The 25,285-nt window shown below is 40.6% G+C and overlaps 2 protein-coding genes across 3 annotated transcripts in view; both read right to left on the bottom strand.

Annotated features, from left to right (window-relative positions):
• The window catches only part of mapk8ip2 (mitogen-activated protein kinase 8 interacting protein 2), a 151,016-nt gene extending 147,134 nt beyond the window's left edge, over nucleotides 1–3,882 (bottom strand). For both annotated transcript variants that reach the window (XM_029758631.1, XM_029758632.1), the window contains exon 1: nucleotides 3,465–3,882. In XM_029758631.1, coding sequence (XP_029614491.1) covers nucleotides 3,465–3,529 — 65 coding nt within the window. In that variant the 5' untranslated portion in view covers nucleotides 3,530–3,882. The remainder of the gene's footprint in view (nucleotides 1–3,464) is intronic.
• A 1,057-nt stretch (nucleotides 3,883–4,939) lies between these two features.
• LOC115197261 (zona pellucida sperm-binding protein 3) lies at nucleotides 4,940–11,022 on the bottom strand. The gene is made up of 8 exons (XM_029758634.1): nucleotides 10,482–11,022; nucleotides 9,768–9,886; nucleotides 9,131–9,234; nucleotides 8,727–8,904; nucleotides 5,905–6,091; nucleotides 5,640–5,722; nucleotides 5,365–5,465; nucleotides 4,940–5,052 (listed from the first exon to the last, which is right to left on the bottom strand). The coding sequence occupies exons 1-8, from the start codon at nucleotides 10,962–10,964 to the stop codon at nucleotides 4,994–4,996; spliced, it is 1,314 nt and encodes a 437-aa protein (XP_029614494.1). The 5' UTR covers nucleotides 10,965–11,022; the 3' UTR covers nucleotides 4,940–4,993.
• Between the last annotated feature and the right edge of the window lie 14,263 nt (nucleotides 11,023–25,285).

Genomic DNA, 25,285 nt, shown 5'->3' with positions numbered 1-25,285 from the left:
TCATGCTAGTGAGGGCCAAGAATCCACTCTCACATAGGTACGTGGCTACAAAGGGCATCAGTGTCTTAACAGCATGATTTCCCAAGGCAGGATACTCTGAGCGAAGCCCTATTCAGAAATCTGGCAGTGGCTTCTGATTAAATTACATTTTCACAGAACTGCTTATTGCAATTTTGATGAGGCTCTCTTGTTCAGATATCGGTAAGTGAACTGGAGGCAGGGCATGAAAGGGATAACGAATCCAGTTGTTTGTGTCTTCCATTTAGGGAAAGTACCTGCGTAATTGCGCATCCAGCTCACTCAGGTGCTTCGCTATATCACATTTGACATTGTCCGTAAGCTTGAGTTCATTTGCATACAAAAAAATCATACAATACACCTGTGTGTTGTCCTTGTTAATGCAGACAGAGAAAAGCTACAACTTCTTTATCATAGCCTCAATTTTGCCTGGCACATTGAATATAGTTGCGGAGAGTCCCTGTAATCCTAGATTCAGATCATTCAGGTGAGAAAAAACAACGTGAGAAACTCATCATCATGCAAGCGGTCAGACAAGTGAAAATTATGGTCAGTAAAGAAAACTTTAAGCTCGTCTCTCAATTTTAAAAAACGTGTCAATACTTTTCCCCTTGATAACCAGCGCACTTCTGTATGTTGTAAAAGCATCACATGGTCGCTGCCCATATCATTGCATAGTGCAGAAAATATACAATAGTTCAGGGGCCTTGCTTTAACAAAGTTAACCATTTTCACTGTGGTGTCCAAAACGTCTTTCAAGCTGTAAGGCATTTTCTTGGCAGCAAGAGCCTCTTGGTGGATTCTGCAGTGTACCCAAGTGGCGTCGGGAACAACTGCTTGCATGCGTGTTACCACACCACTGTTTCTCCCTGTCATGTCTTTTGCGCTGTCAGTACAGATACCAACACATCTTTACCACCAAAGTCCATTTGATGTCACAAAGCTGTCCAGTACTTTAAAAATATCCTCTCCTGTTGTCCTGGTTTCCAGTGGTTTGCAGAAGAGGATGTCTTCCTTAATTGACCCCGCATAAACGTAACGGACATATACCAGGAGCTGTGCCAGGCCCTACATCTGTTGACTTATCCAGCTGTAACGCATAGAATTCACTGGCTTGTATGCGAAGCTGTAATTGTTTCAAAACATCTCCTGCCATGTCACTGATGCGTCATGAAACAATGTTGTTTGATGAAGGCATTGTCTGTGTAGTTTTTTGGGCCTTTTCCCCCAGCATTGTCCCAGCCATATCCGCGGCAGCAGGAAGACTTAAGTCCTCCACAGTAGTATAGGGCTTGCCTGTCCTAGCCACTCGGTAGCTCACCATATACGACTCTTCTAGCCCCTTCTTATTAATGGTATCTGTTGCTTTTATACATGTCTTACTACTCGAAAGTCATCTTAATTCTCACTCAAAAAACTCCTGTGACTTATTTTTCAAATTGGCATGTTTTGTTTCTAAATGTCTGTGCACGAGTGAAGGTTTCATCGAGATGTGAGATAGTACATTTGTACATATAACACACTGTGGCTGAGGAAAGGCACTACTCCCAATATAAGTGAACCCCAAATCAATGTAGTTCTCATCCTATTTGCGCCTCTTCGATGGTCCAACGTCCCTGTCTGTTGTTCAGTGCTTTCCCGGGTAAGGGGACAGTAGCTCTTCGGCTGCATCAGATTCACAACTGTCAATGTCCATGCTAGCTGGGCTGACAACAAATGTACAATTACTGATGCAAGCATTGGATGTGCTTGTGGAAGCAGAACAACTTGTGTCGTGGACAGGTGCAGGTGTAGTACTGCTGGTAGTAGCAGTACTACCAGTAGAGCTGGTGTGTGTCTCTATGGATGCGAGCCTAACTTTTTTATAACCATTTATCCATTTTCAACCAAACTGAATGTGCAACAGCTATGTTTGGCTATATATGAACCATTAGTGGAATTCCCGCGAGAGAGTAACGGTTAATGTGATTGGATGTTAATTATTTAACTAGGATACCTGTATTTGACATTGTGTTGTTATTTCGCTGAACACTAGATGGTTTAATTTTATTTTGGGCAGTGAAACGAGGCTACTCAGGTGAGAGAAAAACTCACTCAAATGTATAGCCCCGTTGGAAAATATAAATGGACTGCTTGAAAATGTTAAGATTTTTTATTAACAAACACATTTCTTTTTTTAATGCGAATCACATTTTTATTTGGGGTAACCCCCACAGCATTGCGTATCCCTGGGGGCATGCGTACCCCTGTTTGGGAATACAGTGCCTGTTATAGAGGAACCATATGATTCTGCAAATTTAATCCATTAAAATAATATCTAATATTAGAGTCATATCCATAACTAAATCTGATCATTCAAAGACAAGGAATATTATCATAATCTGTAACATTTATCTTCCCATTATCGTCCACAGCCATTATTGTATTTTGTTATATTATGTTCAATTAGAGAGAAAAAAATGTTATTTACTTGATCAATAAGCTGTTTTTTACCTTATAGCATTGGCAACAGCCTAGCAGTTTCAAAGTTTCAAGTTGTATTATCACATGCACAGGATACAGCAGGTCATGATAGTGGTGACGGCTGCTGCCTCCAGCTATCATCTCTAAGAATGAGTCAAATCTAGCGATGCCTGACAGCCAGACAATCCACACAGTTACGCTTATATTTACACCAAACCATGAGCACAGACGTGAAGTGTCAACCTACCCAATCCAATTAACAATAGGGGGATATGCATTTTGTGGCTACTGATATTAAACAAAACGTGTCAGCAATAGCTCAGCACCCATTTCGAGCTATGCTTGTCTCAACAGGGCGTGGGCCTCACTCCCTCTACCTCTGAGGTAATTGAATCAGAGAGAGAGAATGCGGCCTGCCAGCAAGGCAAATGACGTGACAGCCACAAATCAATGACTTGTCCTTTGTGACCATTCCTCCTCTCTCTCCTTTGCTCTGAAACGCAGTTATGTGTTGTGTGTAGCTGAAGGGTATTTTTAATACGACTCACACCATGCGAGAGACAAAGACAACGCCGAAATCAACACAGCATCAGCTATGCGCACTGCGCGCAGTCCTAGACCTATATAGACATAGAGCAGCATCATCAGCTTCCGATACTCATGCTTTCCGTTTCTGGGTGATAACACAATGCTGCAATATCAACAGAACTGATAACTGTTACACATACTGTAGCGACCCTGTGTTTATAAGTGTGAATAACGACTCTGTCACTTGAGCATGCTTTTGTGGCACAGCCGATGGCGCGCAGGGCTATGGGCCAGAAGGTTGAAGGTTCCAGTCGCACTCCCTTAATGTTTCATTACAATACTAACGTTCTACCACCATCCTCTCCGCCCTCCATCACTCAGTATTGAGCGATCGAGAAGATACCCGCTCTGCATGGTCGCCCTTCATTGCTGCGTCGGCGGGTTTGTTGTCTTACCTGCAGCCTGGAGGAGTGAGGGAGTGGAAGGTGGAGAGGGAAAACATCTCAGCCCTGTCCGCCATCTTCCTCCAAAAACGGCTAAAAGTGACTGCAGAGAATCACAGAGGGAGCACAGTCCATTCACAACCACGGAGCGCGCGACAGACGGACACAGTCACGGACAGCCCAGTTTCGTTCGCTCTCCCTCCCTCTATCCTACCGCCACGCTGTTACAGATCCCCCTGGCCTCGTTCTAGTCAAATCAGATACGCGTACTCAGCATCACCATCACATTTGCCTTGAGCTGCTATTCACTCTACAGCCCGGAAATGGCAGAGAAAAATAACAATGCGGTAATCACACAAAAAAAGCCCTATCTTTTCCCGATGCAGCCAGACCAGCCACACACCCGCAGTCCGCTGCCTGCCTTGCCAAATGTCTGCCGCTGTGATGATGCCTGTGACACGAAGCGGAGGTGGGCCAGCGGTGCAGAGAGGGAGGGGCAGGCAGGGGGGAGGGGGTGTTGGTACAGACAGCAGAAAACATGCTTTTCCATTCAAGGTCAAACACAGATTATAGCAACAAAACATATTAAATGGTCCTGTCAGGTGATTGGAGGTATCTTTCATTCTCGACTGGAGAGGGTGGGTGGTAGCCTATGCATGTGATAAGATATTTAACCTCCTGCTAAGGGTTCCATAGAGCACCATGACTCCATTACATAAAAGGACAGGCAGGATCGCTATTTAATAACACTAAAATGTGGATTGTCTTAACTGCCAACAATACTTGTTTGTGAAAGCTTTGCCATGAATTGTTGCTGAAAACTATAGTTTGTCAAAGCTGTGATTGCAGGGAATAGACCTAAATGTTAGCTCAATGATACCGCCATTGACAATGGGGATTGGGCTGTTTGTCTCATCGACACTATAAATGCCATGAGGAGCTGTTCAGTTGCTTGGGTGCTGAAATATAATTATAGTATTCCGCCCCATGTGGTCAAACTAAGCATCTACCGATTAGGGAAAGGACCAAAATGACCCAGCACTTCAAGGAGATCCACCACGTGTGGGTGCCCTAACACCTCAACAGATTATTCCTCTGGTCTTGTTAAAAACAAACGTTTAAAATAGCACCCTGTTTTCCTTTATACACTTCATTCCTTCCTACATACATTTACAAATAATTAGGCTCATATAAATTGTCTACGGTCATCCCTTTATACTGATCTGAGAGTATATGTTTGTAACATTGGATAATAGGCTACAAGGAGACTTAATCAAGCAGACAAATGCAACATCAGTATTATTATGGTCTAACATGGTATATGTTATGAGCATAATAATAAGTGACTTTTGGAAACAGAGTTATGGATTTGATTAATAGGCCTAGGTATTTTTTCTCTGTTCAGCACCTAAACTAGTGCATAGCTTTAGTTTTTAATGAATTAATGCATAACATCAACATCAGGAATGAAGATACAGACGATGATGAACCATCAACTATGTTTATTTCAATGGGCATGCCAATGGCAGGGTCTGAATTTATTACGCGTCCTTTTCCGAGATGAAGATGGGACCAAGCTGAACATCTCCCTCCCATATATCTGAGTAGAGAGCAGACACAAAGACAGGAGAGTCATTACACATATCCAAAGGTAGCCTTCAGCAGCTGGACAATACAAAGACAGCTAGGTTAAGAACATCAATATCCACTCACTGTTTATCTGCTCTCAAAAGTTACCTTTATTAATAATTATTTTACTGGTGAATAAAACACTTTCAAAAATGGATTTTAGGAGCAGCAAACAGTGAGCAGATATTGACCTTTCAGAAATCCAAACATTCTCTGCAAGTATTTTTGAAGTTTCCACATTGTTGTAATCTTAAAAAGCAGACCTTTGTTGCCTCATACGTACTTGCTGGTTTTTGATGCTGAGTGGTATCGCGTCCCTTCCTGTTGCTACAGGTGGAGTCACAGCAGCCACACACTCCATCATTCCCACCAGCCTCCCTCCACCTGTTAACAAACTGCAGCTTTAGGGCTACATTCCATCAAACCAGCATTGCAGTATTGACGTAACATAAATATACCTTTCATGTATTGCATAACATACGCAGTGTCATCAAGTATGAACATTTATTTCATTAATGTAACATGTATTTGACCCAGGTGTAGAACGTACACACTTACGTATTAATGAAGGAGCAGGCCTTGTACTCAAAATCAATGGGGAAGGCGATTGTGGTTGCCTTCAGGTGACAGGTAATGAAGATCTGTTGGGATTTACCAAGAACATGGCCATTGTAACAATTAAAGCATAGGATAAATACACAATAAAAAAAAAGATATCTCGTGATATGTTTTCGTGTTATTTGTTAGTATTCTTTCTGCTTGTCTTCATACCTGCCCTGTGAGGGATAAATAAAGTAGTATTGAACTGAATGAATTAACTCACCATGTCAAGTGGAGCGGGAAAATCAGAAGCAGTATGAATAGGTAGCTTTGTTTTCTGCGGCTGAATTGGGTCACTCCCCCTCTGGCTCTGGAACCTGAAAGCCTCCACCTGGAAATACAGCCTGTAGTCTGCGGAACGAGGCATGAACTGGGAGTGGGAACCTGTCACTTTGGCATCGATCAGACACCTATGGGGGCACAGACGGTGCAAGGGCAGGGGCAGGGCGAGGCAGGGGGAAGCTTTAGCTGACCTCACATTTAACAAGATGACAGTCAGGCACTCATTATACTGCCCTGGTTGCCCACACAACTCAAGCATAGGCATTAGATGTTGCCTCAGTCATGGTTACTCATCACACTCGCACAGTTAGGGCCGGATTCCTGGACAGATCTTAAATTACATCACAAATAGGATTCTTACATTAATCCAGAATAAAAAACTTCAGATTACTGTTTTCTAGATCTAGACTGTGGAGTCCTTGATCGTGTGTCCCTGCTCAGACATTGAATGCATCAACCAATGACAGATTGCTAAAACATATGATGTGGTTAGATGATGATATGTAAAATACCTATCCAGGCATTGTAACATCTAGTATGCGTCAGCAACGTCTGAGCAGGGGAACATGACTCTTGACAGAGGCTGTGTTAACATAGTCAGCCCAATTCTGATCTAATACCCAATTATTGGCAAAAGAGCTGATCTGATTGGTCAAAGGACCAATTAGTGGAAAAAGATCAGAGTGTGCTGCATGTGTAAACGCAGCATAATTAACTATGTGAAGGTGGTTATGATCTGAGGTTGCTTCAGAAACCTCGTATGGACCACAAATATTCAAGCATTGTATGTATGAGCACAGACTGGAGCAAACAATCAAAATAAAACAATGCAGAAGATAAAAGCAAACATTCAAAATAATTGCAGTTAATAAAATATTATCCCATAACAATATTATTTTGCAACAGAAAGCCAAGTTTGGACAACCATTTCATGCAAGTGAAACTAGTTACCTAATTCTAGAATAACTAATTTGGACTCTGTCAGGGAAAGCAGGAAACCTAAACTCAGCAAAAAAAGAAACATCCTCTAACTGTCAACTGCGTTTATTTTATGCAAACTTAACATGTGTAAATATTTGTATGAACACAATAAGATTCAACACCTGAGACATAAACTGAACAAGTTCCACAGACATGTGACTAACAGAAATGGAATAATGTGTCCCTGAACAAAGGGGGGGTCAAAATCAAACGTAACAGTCGGTATCTGGTGTGGCAACCAGTTGCATTAAGTACTGCAGTGCATCTCCTCCTCATGGACTGCACCAGATTTGCCAGTTCTTGCTGTGAGATGTTACCCCACTTCCACCAAGGCACCTGCAAATTCCTGGACATTTCAGCGGGGAATGGCCCTAGCCCTCACCCTCCGATCCAACAGGTCCCAGACATGCTCAATGGGATTGGGATCCAGGCTCTTCTCTGGCTATAGCAGAACACTGACATTCCTGTCTTGCAGGAAATCATGCACAGAACGAGCAGTATGACTGGTGGCATTGTCATGCTGGAGGGTCATGTCAGGATGAGCCTGCAGGAAAGGTACCACATGAGGGAGGAGGATGTCTTCCCTGTAACGCACAGCGTTGAGATTGCCTGCAATGACAACAAGCTCAGTCCGATGATGCTGTGGCTCACCGCCCCAGACCATGACGGACCCTCCACCTCCAAATCGATCCCGCTCCAGAGTACAGGCCTCGGTGTAACGCTCATTCCTTCGACGATAAACGCGAATCCAACCATCACCCCTGCTGAGACAAAACCGCGACTAGTCAGTGAAGAGCACTTTTCGCCAGTCCTGTCTGGTCCAGCAATGGTGGGTTTGTGCCCATAGGCGACGTTGTTGCCAGTGATGTCTGGTGAGGACCTGCCTTACAACAGGCCTACAAGCCCTCAGTCCAGCCTCTCTCAGCCTATTGCGGACAGTCTGAGCACTGATGGAGGGATTGTGTGTTCCTGGTGTAACGCAGGCAGTTGTTGTTGCCATCCTGTACCTGTCCCGCAGGTGTGATGTTCGGATGTACCGATCCTGTGCAGGTGTTGTTACACGTGGTCTGCCAATGCGAGGACGGTCAGCTGTCCGTCCTGTCTCCCTGTAGCACTGTCTTAGGCTTCTGACAGTACGGACATTGCAATTTATTGCCCTGGCCACATCTGCAGTCCTCATGCCTACTTGCAGCATGCCTAAGGCACGTTCATGCAGATGAGCAGGGACCCTGGGCATCTTTCTTTTGGTGTTTTTTAGAGTCAGCAGAAAGGCCTCTTCAGTGCCCTAGGTTTTCATCACTGTGACCTTAATTGCCTACTGTCTGTAAGCTGTTAGTGTCTTAACGACCGTTCCACAGGTGCATGTTCATTAATTGTTTTTGGTTCATTGAGCAAGCAGTGTTTAAACCCTTTAAAATGAAGATCTGTGAAGTTATTTGGATTTTTACAAATTATCTTTGAAAGACAGGGTCCTGAAAAGGGGACGTTTCTTTTTTTGCTGAGTTTATGTTGCCATTGACACAGTGCATTATTCTGAAGTTAAACCTGTCTCCTTCTTGGTTTAGTTTATACCCTCACTTAGACCTGGACTAGCTCAAATTTTCTTTCTAGAAATCAGACTGGTAATTCCAGATTAGTTAAAGTCTAGGACTATTCTAAACCATGTTTGAGAAATAACATGTTCATTAGTCCAGTTTAAAAGTGCATTTAAATCCAAGATTAGGCTTAATCTATGTCCACGAAATCCCCCCTAGTGTTGACTGAACCCCCTCCCTTACTTACCCATGATTCTCAATGAAGGAGTATCTGGGATTGGCGTTTATGTTGGGTTCCAGGGTGGCCACACAGCTGTCCACAAAGATACGCAGGGGGACGTGGAAGTACTGCATGACAGAGGCCTCGATGTTCACCATATCACCCAACACGTACATGTTACCGGCCCTCTCATACTGCCAGTCAGCTGCCAAGAGAGGTTGTAACATTACATTTGCTATTGATACTAACATTACCGAAATGAACAGGTTAAGCGTACTCCTGGTCTAAAAAGTACATTCAATTAAGAGTTTCAACAGAACTTGATGGTGAATCTCCACTGAAAGTTATTTTTAGATCAGGAAAAGTCCAAATCTGGGTCCGGGAAATTGGCTTTTTAGTGTGGACCCTCTCTACACTGCATCTTTACCCACCAGTCATGAGCCTCATGGAGAAGTACAGGAGTTCCTCTGCATACTTAGCAGCGGAGAATGGGGTCCAGGTTGGGATCAGGGCCAGGCTGCTCACATTGTGTTTCCTGGAGGAGAGAAACATTGTTTTACAAATGGTTTTTATAGATGTGTTGTACGTCTGTATAGGAATCACCATACCTGTTTTTAATGTTTTTAATGTTTTAATGTTTTTAATAGTTTTAAACTAAGAAGCCAAATAAATGTCCACTGTGGGTGTGGTGAAAGTATGATAACTTTAATGGTAGTGAAACAGTGTAGTGGGGGTACTGTATTCACCTGGAACTAGAGACTCAATTCAATCAAACCTGCATTCTAATATATTAAGTTGAATTAAGTTGTCAAAATATATGCATATATTAGAATGCAGGTTTGATTGAATTGAGTTTACCCACTATTGCTAGTGGGTTGGGGCTAACCTGGGTTGAGGTTATTTCCTGAAATACTTCAAGTCTGCTTGATTTATCTTATACTACATGCTGGGTGGGCAGGATTGGTACTTTTGGAACTGTTTCATTAGTTCCATTGTGGCAGGCAAGCTAAATCAGTCTAGACCTAGGTCTGCTCTAAATCAGTCTAGACCTAGGTCTGCTCCTCCCACCTTGGATAGTGGCACTCAATAATGATCATCGCGTCATTTGTCCTGATGAGGGGGGTGTTTGCCAGAGGTTTGGGTTTGTAATATAGAGTGAAGATGTAGATGAGGGAGTCGGTAGTCATCTGAGAAACAATCACAACAATGTTAATACATTCACAAATTTAATTCAAATAGACCAATTTACTATGGACAGGACATGTGAGATTGTGAGGAATGTGAGATTTTTTTTTATCCAAACATTTGTTCAGGTAAATTGACAACTAATTTCCGTGTACAATAATGACCTACATTTACTATAAATACCTGGGGTGGTCATTTTTTTTGTTGCCACTTAGCACTCATTTGGGGTTATAATTTTTCCTTTTGCTTTTCAAATAATATAAATACAGTTCATCACTATCATTATCATCATTATAATACCATTCTACCATTCCAGTGTTTTAATTGCTATATTGTATTTACTTCGCCACCATGGTCTATTTATTGCCTTTACCTCCCTTATCTCACCTCATTTGCTCACATTGTATATAGACTTATTTTTCTACTGTGTTATTGACTGTATGTTTGTTTTATTCCATGTGTAACTCTGTGTTGTTATATGTGTCGAACTGCTTTGCTTTATCTTGGCCAGGTCGCAGTTGTAAATGAGAACTTGTTCTCAACTTGCCTACCTGGTTAAATAAAGGTGAAATAGAAAAAATAAATAATAATACATACCCTTAGCTGGCTACCACATGACTGCAGCGGAGACTCAAAGATGAGCACCTGGTTGACATTGTCGAATCCAGACATAGGGCAGTCTCCCAAAGTGAGGTCTTCCAGCTGGATCAGCTGGCCAATCCCCAGCAGGTCGTGCTTTGCTTCCACGTGGACCATGTTCTCCCTGCACTCAGCCCTCACTGAATTGGCAGCCACAGGGGTTCTCGCCTCTGAGCTCCCAATAATCTTGGGCTCTGGCTTTGGGTCCAGAGGATAGGTCCAATCCAATGGTGTCTCAAACTTCTGCTTAGCCTGGGTTTGGTCTTTTGATGGGTTCCTGGGTTTCTGATACGGTGGTTGCTGAGGCTGCTGAGGCGGCTGACGATTGGGTCTGAAGGGTTGCTGCGCTGGTTTACTGAAGGGTGGCCAATTCTGAGCAACACACAGACAGCCAAGCATGGCCACTGCCACGAGACAAACTACACTCCACTTCATCGCCATGGCTTCACAACAAGAATTGATCAGCAATGTTCACTGGATGCTGTGAAGAGGATGAAGGAGATGTGGCCACTTTTATAACGGATTGAGTGTTGTTTACTTATTGGAAACCCGCCCCCTCCTCATTTGAACATTCCCTATCAGCTTTGAAGAGTCAAGGTTTTAGCCAACCAAATGCTGTGGCTGATGGTCCTTTAATAGCAGACTATTCAAAGCAACTTCTTAATACCAAAAATGTTATGTTATATTATCAAAGTTTCAAGAATTTCGTTGTTAAAAAACGCTTCTTCATCAGAAATAAATGCTTTTGGGTACCTTTATATGTGTGTTTGCTATGTTTGCTTTATATATAGATGCCACAAATTTTTTCTATAGTAATATATTAAAATGTTACTTATGTGTCACATTTGATTGACTTTCGACATCCTTTTCTGTAAGAGTTCTCTTATATGTGAGTTATATTTTGTAAGGTGGATACAGTATATAGCGTTTTGCAAAAATAACACATACTGTAATTATGATATATTATATATGAACATATACAAGTCTATATCATGATTAGATTAAAGAAACACACTAGCCTTTCATTCATTCTTAAAGAGAAACTTCTGGTTGCAATAATTTCAGATGATGTATTTATTGAATGTAAAAATAGATTTTTCCACACCTGAAGTCATGTTACTTTCACATGGGGGTAGATTAAGTGAACGCGAAGCAGACTGCCTGGGTGAATGACCTCTCACACTGTGTATACTTGCAAAATTGACATTTATTGACATGCTGCGTGTCGGTCAGTAAGACCTCTGTCAAGGCCACAGTCGAACACACACAAGATCAACACAGGAGACTGCCCACTGGGCACAAACTGGTTGAATCAACGTCATTTCAATGTAATTTGTCAACATATTGAGACATGGAGTTTATGTGGAAAATACATTGGATTTGCAAAAGGTCATCAACTTAAACTGTTGTTTTGAGGGTTAAATTTAAACAACAGGATTATGCCTCGTTAAAATAAAGGTTAAATAAAAAATGTATTTAAAAAATGTAATCATCAGAACCAATTTTCATTTTTTTTTTCAGCCTACGTTTCGTTTCAGGGTTGGGTTTTATTTGAATGTTACCAACCACCAGAATGGCATTGTTTATTGATCAGAAACAGATGAAAATGTATTCCTCTTTGTGACTGAGATAAGCCAACCAGCCTTGTGTCCATTTGACCACCTGAGCCATGGAGCAAATACAAATAGAGGGTGTAAACTTAGTTTTTTTGTACCCAAGCTTTCTTAACCAGAAAATGATCATAATCCATTGGATAATTTGTAAATTTTCACTTATGTTTTGCTAGTCTGTATAAAGAAAATATACACTGAGTGTACAAAACAATAAGAACACCTGCTCTTTCCATGACAAAGACTGACCAGGTGAATCCAGGTGAAATCTTTAAACCCTTACTGATGTCACTTATTAAATTGACTTCAATCCGTGTAGATAAAGAGGAGGATACAGGTTAAAGAAGGATTGGTAAGCCTTGAGTCAATTGAGGCATGGATTGTGTATCTGTGCCATTCAGAGGGTGAATGGGGAAGGCAAAATATTTAAGTGCCTTTGACATCCAGCCAACTTGGGCCAGCATCCCTGTGGAACGCTTTCAACACCTTGAAGAGTCCATGCCCCAACGAATTGAGGCTGTTCTGAGGGCAAAACTCAATATTAGGAAGGTGTTTTGCAAATCCGCTCCTCCCGGCGCCCCAAGATGGTTTTGACCACTTGAGTTTTGCTTCACTACATGCTCCAATACTTTGATTGGTGCAATGTTAGCTAGAAACCACAAGCGTCTATTCAGATAATGAAAAGGCACCCGCAAAAGAAAATTCAAGGAAGTTAGTTGTCATTTGTGTTGTGCATGATCATGAGAAAAGTCATTGTATTCTATCATTTCACTTCCCCTGTGAGAACCATGCACACAGGCTAACATGGCTTTGCTGTACCGCAGCCAAAGCATGCCAGCAGCCTACCTACTAATGGTGCACAGTGTCCATTACAATGTAGAAAAACACATATCAGCTACTGTATCTTTCAATAGTTATTCATATCACCGGAGCTTCATCTCATTCTTTCTAACTTTTTCTGTGACGGACTTGCGGACACAATTTATGAAAGATGTCAAAACCTTGGAGTTAACAATAGATGGCAAAGTCAAAGATAGGCCAGTGGTTTCTATCTGTGGCAAAGTTTTAAATCAATGCATATGACAAATCCAGCTCCAGAACCAGCCATAGAGCCAACTGGCTAATCTTTTGAATACGGTGTAGTAAAAAATCTAAATGCAGTAACACTGGATAACATTAGCTAGCTAGATAAGGTTAGCATGCTATCTAGCTACACTGACAGCTGTCAGTACCCTATTTGTGGATGTTTATCAACTCCATGTGGAAATTACCACACGCAATTCACAAATATGTATAATCAGCCTTCGTCATTCTTCGGGGGGGAAACCTAAAAGTGCATTTCCTCTCAATGACAGGAAATTACGTTGAAATAGTTCCTTTAATTTCAGTTTGTCTACAAATGAATAATTGTTATGTTGGATTCATATCTCCATCTCCATCTAAACCAAAAATCTAAAATGTATAAAACTAAATCAAAGTTTAAATGCACTAGAAATAAAGTTTGATTTGGTTTAGTCCTATTCTTTAAATGTTGATATTTGGTTGTGATGTCATCCAAACACAATTCATTATTACTTTTGTAATACAGTTAATAGCCTAAAGTTAAGGCTATCTTGCAAACTAATGTAACAGTACTTATTCAACCTTAAAATGAGTAACACATCCATGGCTCCATTTTGAGGTTACTGTTACTTCATAAAGTATTTCATACACCTTGAGTTATTCCACATGTTGTTGTGTTACAGCCTGAATTCAAAATGGATTAAATATTGTACTTGTTTAACCATCTACACACAATACCACATAATGACAAAGGTAAAACATGTTAAAAAAAAAAATCAAATTTATTTCTAAATTAAATACAGAAATATCTGATTTACATAGATATTTACAACCCTGAGTCAATACTTTGTAGAAAGACCTTTGACACCGATTGAAAGCCTTCCACACCTGGATTGTGCAACATATGCCCATTATTCTTTTCAGTATTCTTCAAGCTGTCAAATTGGCTGTTGATCATTGCTAGACAACCATTTTTCAGGTCTTGCCACAGATTTTCATGTTAATTTAAGTCAAAACTGTAACTCAGCCACTCAGGAATATTCACTGTCTTCTTGGTAAGCAATGCCTTGTGTTTTAGGTTATTGTCCTGCTGAAAGGTGAATTAATCTCCCAGTGTCTGGTGGAAAGCAGACTGAACCAGGTATTCCTCTAGGATTTTGCCTGTGATAAGCTCCATTCCATTAATTTTGTATCCTGAAAAACTCCCCAGTCCTTAATGATTACACTATGCTTGAAAATATGCAGAGTGTTACTCAGTAATGTGTTGTATTGGATTTGCCCCAAACATAATACTTTGTATTCAGGACAAAAAGCTACTTGCTTTGCCAATTTCTTTTGGAGTATTACTTTATTGATTGGCTGTAAACAGGATGCATGTTTTGGAATATTTGTATTCTTTATAGGCTTCCTTCTTTTCACTCTGTCAATTAGGTTAGTATTGTGTTGTAACTACAATGTTGTTGATCCATCCTCAGTTTTCTCTTATCACAACTATTACACTCTGTAACTTTTTTAAAGTCAGCATTGGCCTCATGATGATATCACTAAGATGTTTCCTTCCTCTCCGGCAGCTGAGTTAGGAAGGACACCTGTATGTTTGTAGTGAGTGGGTGTATTGATACACCATCCAAAGTGTAATTCATATTTTCACCATGCTAAAAGGGATATTCAATGTCTGCTTTTTTTTCACTGCTCGACTGAGGAACCTAATAATTGTGTGGGGTAGAGTTGAGGTAGTCATTCAAAATCATGTTAAACCCTGTTGTTGCCATAACAAAGAGGTTGAATACTTATTGACTAATGAAATTTCAGCTTTTAATTTTTTATTAATTTCTTTGACATTATGGGATATAGTGTGTAGGCCAGTGACAAAAACATCTTAATTTAATACACTTTACATTCAGGCTGTAGCCTGTAACACAACAAAATGAAAAAGTCAAGGGGTGTGAATACTTTCTGAAGGCACTGTAAATGCCTTCGTATGTAATCATAGAAACCCTGCATGTTCAAGATAGCATGCAGAGGTCACAGGTCTGTTGAGATCTTCACAATTGCTATAGTAGCCTAAAATGCAAAGATTCGCAAACAGCTTTAATCAATTACACTATGTACTTTTAATGTAATCTCAGCTGCAATTCAGGTGATTTTGGTTGTGCTATTATATAAAGTACAGTGATAACACATTACGTTGTTGTATACAGTAAATACAAAATATCTGACAATGTAGCCTATTCCCATTTGAACCTTGGGCTAGATTCTATAAGATACGCGCTAGCCGACACCAGCATAGAAGGTTGTTTTGGTGAATTTGGTGTTTAGTACCAAATCCCAAAAACAACAAGTGTAATGGGTCCGCGCTAAAAAAGATGTCACATAAACTTACTTCATTATCCCCCCCCCCCAAAAAAAATTGTCACTGCAACAAGTACAGAGTAGAAGCGCATTGAATAGCGCATTCATAAATGGTAAAAAAAAAAGACAGTCAAAAAAATGATCATAAGGAATAAGGTTTTGAAGTCTCTGTCCCATATCTAGGAGATATAAGAAAGCTCAGGAAAATAATTATATATATATATATATACACATACAGTACCAGTCTAAAGTTGGACACACCTACTCATTCAAGGGTTTTTCTTTATTTTTTCTATTTTTGACATTGTAGAATAAAAGTGAAGACATCAACACTATGAAGTACCACATTTCGAATCATGTAGTAACCAAAATAAGTGTTAAAGAAATCAAAATATATTTTATATTTGAGATTCTTCAAAGTAGCCACCCTTCGCCTTGATAACAGCTTTGGACACTCTTGGCATTCTCTCAACCATCTTCATGAGGTAGTCACCTGGAATGCTTTTCCAAGAGTCTTGAAAGAGTTCCCACATATGCTGAGCACTTGTTGGCTGCTTTTCCTTCACTCTGCGGTCCAACTCATCCCAAACCATCTCAATTGGGTTGAGGCCGGGTGATTGCGGAGGCCAGGTCATCTGATGCAGTACTCCATCACTCTCCTTCTTGGTCAAATAGCCCTTACACAGCCTGGAGGTGTGTTTTGGGTCATTGTCCTGTTGAAAAAAAAACGATAGTCCCAATAAGCGCAAACCAGATGGGATGGCGTATCGCTGCATAATGCTCTGGTAGCCATGCTTGTTAAGTGTGTGTTGAATTCTAAATAAATCACTGATAGTGTCACCAGTAAAGCACCCCCACACCAATCACACCTCCTCCTCCATGCTTTGCGGTGGGAACCACACATGTGGAGATCATTCGATCACCTACTCTGTGTCTCACAAAGACACGGCGGTTGGAACCAAAAAGGACAGATTTCCACCGGTCTAATGTCCATTGATTATGTTTCTTGGCACAAGAAAGTCTCTTCTTCTTATTGGTGTCCTTTAGTATTGGTTTCTTGCAGCAATAAAACAATGAAGGCCTGATTCATACAGTCTCCTCTGAAAGTTGATGGTGAGATGTGTCTGTTACTTGAACTCTGTGAAGCTGGTAACGTTAATGAACTTATCCTCTGCTGCAGAGGTAACTCTGGGTCTTCCTTTCCAGTGGTGATCCTCATGAGAGCCAGTTTCATCATAGCGCTTGATTGTTTTTGCGACAGCACTTGAAGAAACTTTCAAAGTTCTTGAATTGACTGACCTTCATGCGTTAAATTAATGATGGACATCAAAGCTATGAAGTACCACATTTGGAATCATGTATTAACCAAAAAAGTGTTAAAGAAATCAAAATATATTGTATATTTGAGATTCTTCAAAGTAGCCACCCGTTACCTTTGTCATTTCTCTTTGCTTATTTGAGCTGTTCTTGCCATAATATAGACTTTGTATTTTACCAAATAGGGCTCTCTCTTCGATATACCACCCCTACCTTATCACAACACAACTGATTGGCTCAAACTCATGAAGGAAAGAAATTCCACAAATGAACTTTTAACAAGGCACACCTGTTAATTGAAATGCATTCTAGGTGACTACTTCATGAAGCTGATTGAGAAAATGCCAAGAGTGTGCAAAGCGGTTATCAAGGCAAAGGGTGGCTACTTTGAAGAATCTCAAATATAAAATATATTTTGATTTATTTTTACACTTTTTGTTTACTACATGTTCCAATATGTGTTATTTCATCGTTTTAATGTCTTCACTATTATTCTACAATGTAGAAAACAGTAAAAAATAAAGAAAAACCCTTGAATGAGTAGGTGTCCAAACTTTTGACTGGTACTGTATATACACACTACCATTCAAAAGTTTGGGGTCATTTAGAAATGTCCTTGTTTTTGAAAGAAAAGCAATTTTTTTTGTCCATCAAAATAACAGTTTCTTGGCAATTTCTCGCATGGAATAGTCTTCATTTCTCAGAACAAGAAGAGACTGATGAATTTCAAAGGAAAGGTATTTGTTTCTGGCCATTTTGAGCCTGTAATCGAACCCACAAATGCTGATGCTCAAGATACTCAACTAGTCTAAAGAAGGCCATTTTTTTTTGCTTCTTTAATCAGGACAACAGTTTTCAGCTGTGCTAACATAATTACAAAAGGGTTTTCTAATGATAAACTTTGATTATGTCACAGATGTCGTAGGAAGGAGCGGACCAAAGTGCAGCGTGTGTGTCGTTCCACATTTTATTTTCACTGTGAAACTATGCAATACATACACATAAACTAAAGAACGAAAACAACAAACCATGACGCAGAGTCGAAACATAGCCTTCCCTGTAGCTCAGTTGGTAGAGCATGGTGTTTGCAACACCAGGGTTGTGGGTTTGATTCCCACGGGGGGCCAGCACAGAAAAAAATGTATGAAATTGTATGAAATGTATGCATTCACTACTGTAAGTCGCTCTGGATAAGAGCGTCTGCTAAAATGTAAAAAATGTAATACACAAACTCAAAAACAATCTCCCTTCAAGGTGTCGTATGATCTCCAATTAGAGACAACAAGGACCAACTGCCTCTAATTGGAGATCATCCCAAACAAAACCCAACATAGAAATGCAAAACTAGAACCTGATAACACAGAAAAACTAAACTAGAAAACCCCCCTGTCACACCCTGGCCTACTCCACCATAGAAAATAACAGCTTTCTAAGGTCAGGACGTGACAGATTAGCTAACACAATGTGCCATTGGAACACAGGAGTGATGGTGGCTGATAATGGGCCTCTGTACGGCTATGTAGATATTCTATTAAAAATCAACCGTTTCCCGCTACAATAGTCATTTATAAAATTAACAGTGTCTACACTGTATTTCTGAGGAATTTGATGTTCTTTTAATGCATAAAAAAAAATAGCTTTTCTTTCAAAAACAAGTACATTTCTAAGTGACCCCAAACTTTTGAATGGTAGTGTATATAATTTAATTTTCTTACACATATTTAACCCCTTGTTTTGGGTATGCATAAAATTACCTTCATACTTCCAATACTTTTTAAAAACTGGTACCAGTTACTGTCACGGTTGTCGTAAGGACGGGACCATGGCACAGCGTATGTAGAGTTCCACATCTTTATTCCAAAGTGAAACTTCAAGCAAAAACAAATAAATCAAATAAACGAACAACTAAACGTGACTACGTGGTGCAGGCACAAACACAAAACAATATCCCAGAAACACAGGTGGGAAAAATAGCTACTTAAATATGATCCCCAATTACAGACAACGATTACCAGCTGCCTTTAATTGGGAGTCATACAAAACACCAATATAGAAAATATAAACTAGAATACAACATAGAAATATTAAACTAGACTACTACACCATAGAGAAACAAGGGCTCTCTATGATCAGGGCATGACAGTTACCTTTAGACGAATCCCATGACACTGGCGGGAAAACGTCATAGTGCAAAACGGAGACCACCATCGTGTTCATGAGAGTCTCATCTTTCCATAGTTTGTTGGTCAAACCGCTCAGGCGCTACAGACATTTTCGGGAGTTTTCGGAATGATGTCTCATGGTCTGACAAACACCACTCTAGCTCTGCCAACTTTCACTGCAGATGCGGAAGTACGACACTGGTGGATGTGGTGGATTGAGAAACATCCAACTGAGATCTCTATTGTAACCTGACAAATTTTGATGGGGATTTATTTATTATGTTACTTAGATTGACACCGGTTCATCAATCGACTAGGAGGTTAAATTAAATAATGAGGGTTTCTATCAGCCTAATCGAGGTGTAGATTACATCTCACATTCCAGTGTTCTAACTTGTAAACAAGGCTACATGGGATTTCTCATAATATGACTCCGTCATACAGCCAATAGCAAGTCCGCTTTAGGTATAATGCTAGGAGCCGCTTGTGGATTTGACAGCTTTTATGATTTTCAATTTGAATGTCATTATTTCTATATAGACTACAATTTCTTGTTATGAACTTCTAACACAAGTGGGTTGGGTGTGGCTTCGTGACAATGACCACGTGAGCAGCCGCTCTGATTTGAAGCTCTAATGCAGTTACACCCCAGACACCGCCAAAGCACCAGCTATGCGAGTGGTGGCTGTCTCTAGTTAACACCCGATCTGATCTTGGCCTTAGCTGTGGGGTTCACACTGCTTTACTAAAATTGCATTGGCCAATACAGTACTGTAATACCGTAAGATATTCCATTTAAATAGCAGACGCTTTTATCCAACAGTGAGTCCACACATTTTCATTTGTGACCCCAGTGGGAATTGAACCCACAACTCTGGTGTTGCTAATGCCATGCTCTTACTAACTGAGTCGCATACAGAAACACTACAGTACATAAGTACAATACAATATACAATGAATACAATACAAGTGGAAGATGTTTGATTGCCATCCACATGAGCGTACCACCCTCCTACAGGCCGTGGATGAGGCATGCAATGGCATCAATCCAGACATATGTCAGGCTTGGATTCACCTTGCCAAAAGTTTTGCCCAGGTGCATGAATAATTAGGACATTTACTGTAATGTCAAGATAACCCATGGTCAAATGCTCAAGACAGGCTTGATACAAACTGGTGACGGCTGAACATAGTTTAGTACGCCTATGTTGTAATTGTATCTGAACAATTCATTTATTTTTTGCATCAGTGATTGTGAAAGATGTCTTCAACGCTCACACCTTTGATCACACATGGGATAGAAATTATGGATATGTGATGTTCAGTCAATTTTAATTGGTAATGCATGTGTAATGCCTAATGTGAAAAGAGTGTAATGTACTGTGATTTACAGTACTTGAGCATATTATGTTCAAAGGGAAATTTTGAAACATGTATCTTGCATTTTTTGCTATTGGATTTACTGGTTGTTAAAATAACAAAATTGAGAAGATATAATTCTGCTGTGTTTTGATGATTAAATCAATCTTCTCATGATATGTCACAGTAAACTGATATTGTGTATCAATGGTTATGTGGTGAAAGTTGTCTTCAAACTAAATGAATGCACAATACAAGTTTTGAATATGAGACTTGCTGCATTACAAGTGCAATCAGTTTAGAGTTTTGTTTCAAGTTTTTGTCAGGCCCTGATCTGTTTCACCTGTCCTGTGCTTGTCTCCACCCCCTCCAGGTGTCGCTCATCATCCCTGGTGTATTTATCCCTGTGTTTTCTGTCTCTCTGTGCCAGTTCGTCTTGTTTGCCATGTCAACCAGCGCTTATCTCCTAGGTCCTATTTTTTCCCAGTCTCTGTTTTTCCTAGTCCTCTTGGTTTTGACCCTTGCCTGTCTGGACACCGAACCCACCTGCCTGACCATTCATCCTGCCCTGACCTCGAGCTTGCCTAACGGCCTGTACTGTTTGGACTCTGACCTGGTTTATGAACTCTCGCCTGTACCCGACCTGCCTTTTGCCTACCCCTTGTGTTATAATGAATATCAGAGCTCAACCATCTGCCTTCTGTGTCTGCATATGTGTCTCGCCTTGTGCCCTTATAGTTTTAATGTCACAAGTATAGTGAAATGCCTTTCTTGCTAGCTCCAAACCCAACAACGCAGTATCAATATTAATGTAGCACAAAAAAACACACGAGAAATAAAAATAAGAGATGTGAAAATAGCACCAAAGAGATAGAAAAAAAAATATCATCACCTTTTTACATGTGAGGAGAATAACTTCTTTTCACCTGTCACGCCCTGACCATAGAGAGCCCTTGGTTCTCTATGGTGTAGTAGGTCAGGGCGTGACTAGGGGATGATCGAGTATGTCTATTTCTATGTTGGTGCTAATATGTTTCCCAATTAGAAGCAGCTGTTTATCGTTGCCTCTGATTGGGGATCATATTTAGGTAGCTATTTCCCCACCTGTGCTTGTGGGATATTGATTGATTGTTAGTGTGTTTGGGCACTACGTCCTCACGGTCTTTGTAAGTTTTGTTATTTTGTTTTGTTAGTTTCACTTAAATAAATATGTGGAACTATACTTACGCTGCGCCTTGATCCGATCATTTTCAAGAACGTGACATCACCTCACGTGAATTACAGATTAATGTGTGAAATTTAGTCTAAATTGTAGTTTCGCACGTGAAATTGCAAGATCACATGTGGGGATAAATAATGTTATTCTCCTCACATGTAATGGTGGTGTAGATGTTGCTGTTGCAAATTATGTAATACTGTAAAAAGGTAAGAAAATTATAATAACATTTCCCGTGTTATTATTTTACATGTAATATTTTTGAGGGTAGGTATTCTGATTGCAGGGGAAAAAATATATATAAAAAGTCTAAAGGGACAATGCAGGATTCGATCCTTGCGCTAATGCTTTTGAATTGAATCTGACTATCATGTTTAGGTGGATGAACTGCCACACACTAAGATACTGACAGAACTGGCAAAACCGCCAATGACATGACATGTGTCGGTCACAAAGACCTTTCTCATGGCCATGGCCAAAATGTTGGATGTTCGCAAATGTTATTCTTGCAAGTACACCTTGTGTACAGGTACAGGGTCTTCAGAAAGTATTCACACCCCTTCACTTTTTCCAAAATGTGTTGTGTTACAGCTGGAATATAACATTTATTAAATTGAGATGTTTTGTTCTTGCCCCAAACACAACACCCTATGGTGTCAAAGAGGAATTATGTTTTTTTGACATTTTTACAAATGACTTACAAATGAAAAGCTGAAATGTCTTGAGTATTTAACCCCCTTTGTTATAGCAAGCCTAAATAAGTTCAGGAGTACACATTTACTTAACAAGTGACATAATAAGTTGCATGGACTGTGTGCAATAATAGTGTTGAACATTATTTTTGAATAACTACCTCATCTCTGTACCCCACACATACTTATCTGTAAGGTCCCTTATTCGAGCTGTGAAGTTCAAACACAGATTCAATCACAAAGACCAGGGAGGTTTTCCAATGCCTTGGTAGATAAAAACTAAAAAAAAGCAGACATTGAATATCCCTTTTAGCATGGTGAAATTATGAATTACACTTTGGATGGTGTATCAATACACCCACTTATTAGAAACATACAGGCAACCTTCCTAACTCAGCTGCCGGAGAGGAAGGAAACAGCTTAGGGATTTCACCATGAGGCCAATGCTGACTTTAAAACAGTTACAGAGTTTAATGGTTGTGATAAAAGAAAACTGAGGATGGATCAACAACGTTGTAGTTACACCACAATACTAACCTCCCTGTAAAGAATACAAATATTCCAAAACATGCGTCCTGTTTGCAACAAGGCACTAAAGTAATACTGCAAAAATTGTGGCAAAGCATATTAACTTCATGTCCTGAATACAAAGTGTTATGTTTGGGGAAAACCCAATACAACACATTGCTGAGTACCACTCTCCATATTTTCAAGCATAGTGGTGGGTGTGCGTGTAATCATTAAGGACTGGGGAGTTTTTCAGTATAAAACTGAATGAAGCTGAGTTCAGGCAAAATCCAGACACAGAGATTAATTCACGTTTCAGCAAGACAATAACCTAACACACAAGGCCACATCTACACTGGAGTTGCTTACCAAGAAGACAGTGAATGTTCCTGAGTGGCTTAGTTACAGTTTTGACTTAAATCTACTTGAAAACCAATGGCAAGATCTGAAAATGGTTGTCTAGCAATGATCAACAATTAATTTGACAGAGCTTGAAGAATTTTCAAAAGAATAATGGGAAAATGTTGCACAATCCAGGTGTGGAAAGCTCGTAGAGACTTACTCAGAAAGACTCGCTGCCAAAGGTGCTTCTACAAAGTATTGATTCAGAGGTGTGAATGTTCTGTATTGTGTCATGTTTAATGTTTTGTGTGGACCCCAGGAAGAGTAGATGCTGCTTTTGCAACAGCTAATGGGGATCCTAATAAAATACCAAATACTTATGTAAATGTTATATTTCTGTATTTAATTGTCAATATATTTGTAAAAAAATTCTAAAAGCATGTTTTATCAGGTATGAAAGTAAGACCCAGATGCAGACAACGTCGAAGTAACAATGGTTTAATAATCCAACAGGGGCAGGCAATAGACAGGTCAAGGCAGGCAGGGGTCAATAAACCAGAGGTGGGGCAACGGTACTGGACGGCAGGCAGGCTCATGGTCAGGGTAGGCAGAGGTCAAGAATCCAGAGCTGGGGCAAAGGTACAGGTTGGCAGGCAGGCAGGCTCAGGGGCAGGCAGAGTGGTCAGGCAGGTGGGCTCAGCCAGGACAGGCAAGGGTCAAAACCAGGAGGACAAGAAAAAGAGAGACTGGGAAAAGCAGGAGCTGAGAAAAAAGTGCTGGCAACAGACGAACACAGGTATAAATACACAGGGGATAATGGGGAAGATGACACCTGGAGGGGGTTGAGGAAATCACGAGCGATGCAGACAACGTTGAATTAACAATTGTTTAATAATCCAACAGGTGCAGGCAATAGACCGGTCAAGGCAGGGAAGGGTCAGTAAACCAGAGGTGGGGCAACGGTACCGGACGGGAGGCAGGCTCTGGGTCAGGATAGTCAGAGGTCAATAATCCAGAGATGGGGCAAAGGTACAGGTCGACAGGCAGGCTCAGGGGCAGGGGCAGGCAGGGTGGTCAGGCAGGGCGGGCTCAGAGTTAGGATATGCAAGGTTCAAAACCAGGAGGGCAAGAAAAAGAGATACTGGGAAAAGCAGGAGCTGAGAAAAAAATGCTGGTTGACTTGACAAACAAGACAACCTGGCAACAGACAAACAGAGAACACAGGTATAAGTACACAGGGGATAATGGGGAAGATGGGCGATACCTGGAAGGGGTGGAGACAATCACAAAGACAGGTGAAACAGATCAGGGAGTGACATGTTTCACTTCATCATTATGGGTATGGTGTGTAGATGGGTGAGAAAGAAAATAATTTTAATCAATTTTAAATTCAGGCTGTAACACAACAAAATGTGGAATAACCTGTTGGGGGTAGGGGGCAGTATTTGCACGGCCGGATAAAAAACATACCCGATTTAATCTGGTTATTACTACTGCCCAGAAACTAGAATATGCATATAATTATTGGCTTTGGATAGAAAACACCCTAAAGTTTCTAAAACGGTTTGAATGGTGTCTGTGAGTATAACAGAACTCATATGGCAGGCAAAAACCTGAGAAGATACCTTACAGGAAGTGGCCTGTCTGACAACTTCTTGGGCTTCTTGACTCTCTTTATTGAAAACTGAGGATCTCTGCTGTAACGTGACACTTCCTACGGCTCCCATAGGTTCTCAGAAGGCGGGAAAAAGCTGAATGATGTCTTTGGAGCCGCTGGCTGAAAAACATTAGCGCCTTTGGTAAGTGGTCGATCAGAGTACAATGAGACTGAGGCGCGTGCACGAGGCGGGTTTCCCGGTCGGAATATTATCGCTTTCTTATGAGAAAAATGGCATAAAAATTGATTTTAAACAACGGTTGACATGCTTCGAAGTACGGTAATGGAATATTTAGAATTTTTTGTCACAAAACGCGTCGGGCTTCTTTACACTTCGGATAGTGTCTTGAACGCACGAAGAAAACAGAGGATATTTGAACATAACTATGGATTATTTGGAACCAAACCAACATTTGTTATTGAAATAGAAGTCATGGGAGTGCATTCTGACGAAGAACAGCAAAGGGAGGTGGGAGTAGGTGGGAC

Source organism: Salmo trutta, chromosome 7 (genome assembly GCF_901001165.1).
Source record: "Salmo trutta chromosome 7, fSalTru1.1, whole genome shotgun sequence".
In the NCBI taxonomy this organism is placed as follows: Eukaryota; Metazoa; Chordata; class Actinopteri; order Salmoniformes; family Salmonidae; genus Salmo; species Salmo trutta.
Note: the sequence above shows the minus strand (reverse complement) of the source record. Positions and strands in the feature narration are given on the sequence as shown.

Coding starts and splice junctions, on each gene's coding strand:
- LOC115197261 (XM_029758634.1), bottom strand. CDS start 10,964: ATGGCGATGAAGTGGAGTGTAGTTTGTCTCGTGGCAGTGGCCATGCTT. Junction 9,887..10,481: donor CATGTGGTAGCCAGCTAAGG/GTATGTATTATT, acceptor ATTGTTTCTCAG/ATGACTACCGACTCCCTCAT. Junction 6,092..8,726: donor TCCTTCATTGAGAATCATGG/GTAAGTAAGGGA, acceptor GTGCCCCCATAG/GTGTCTGATCGATGCCAAAG.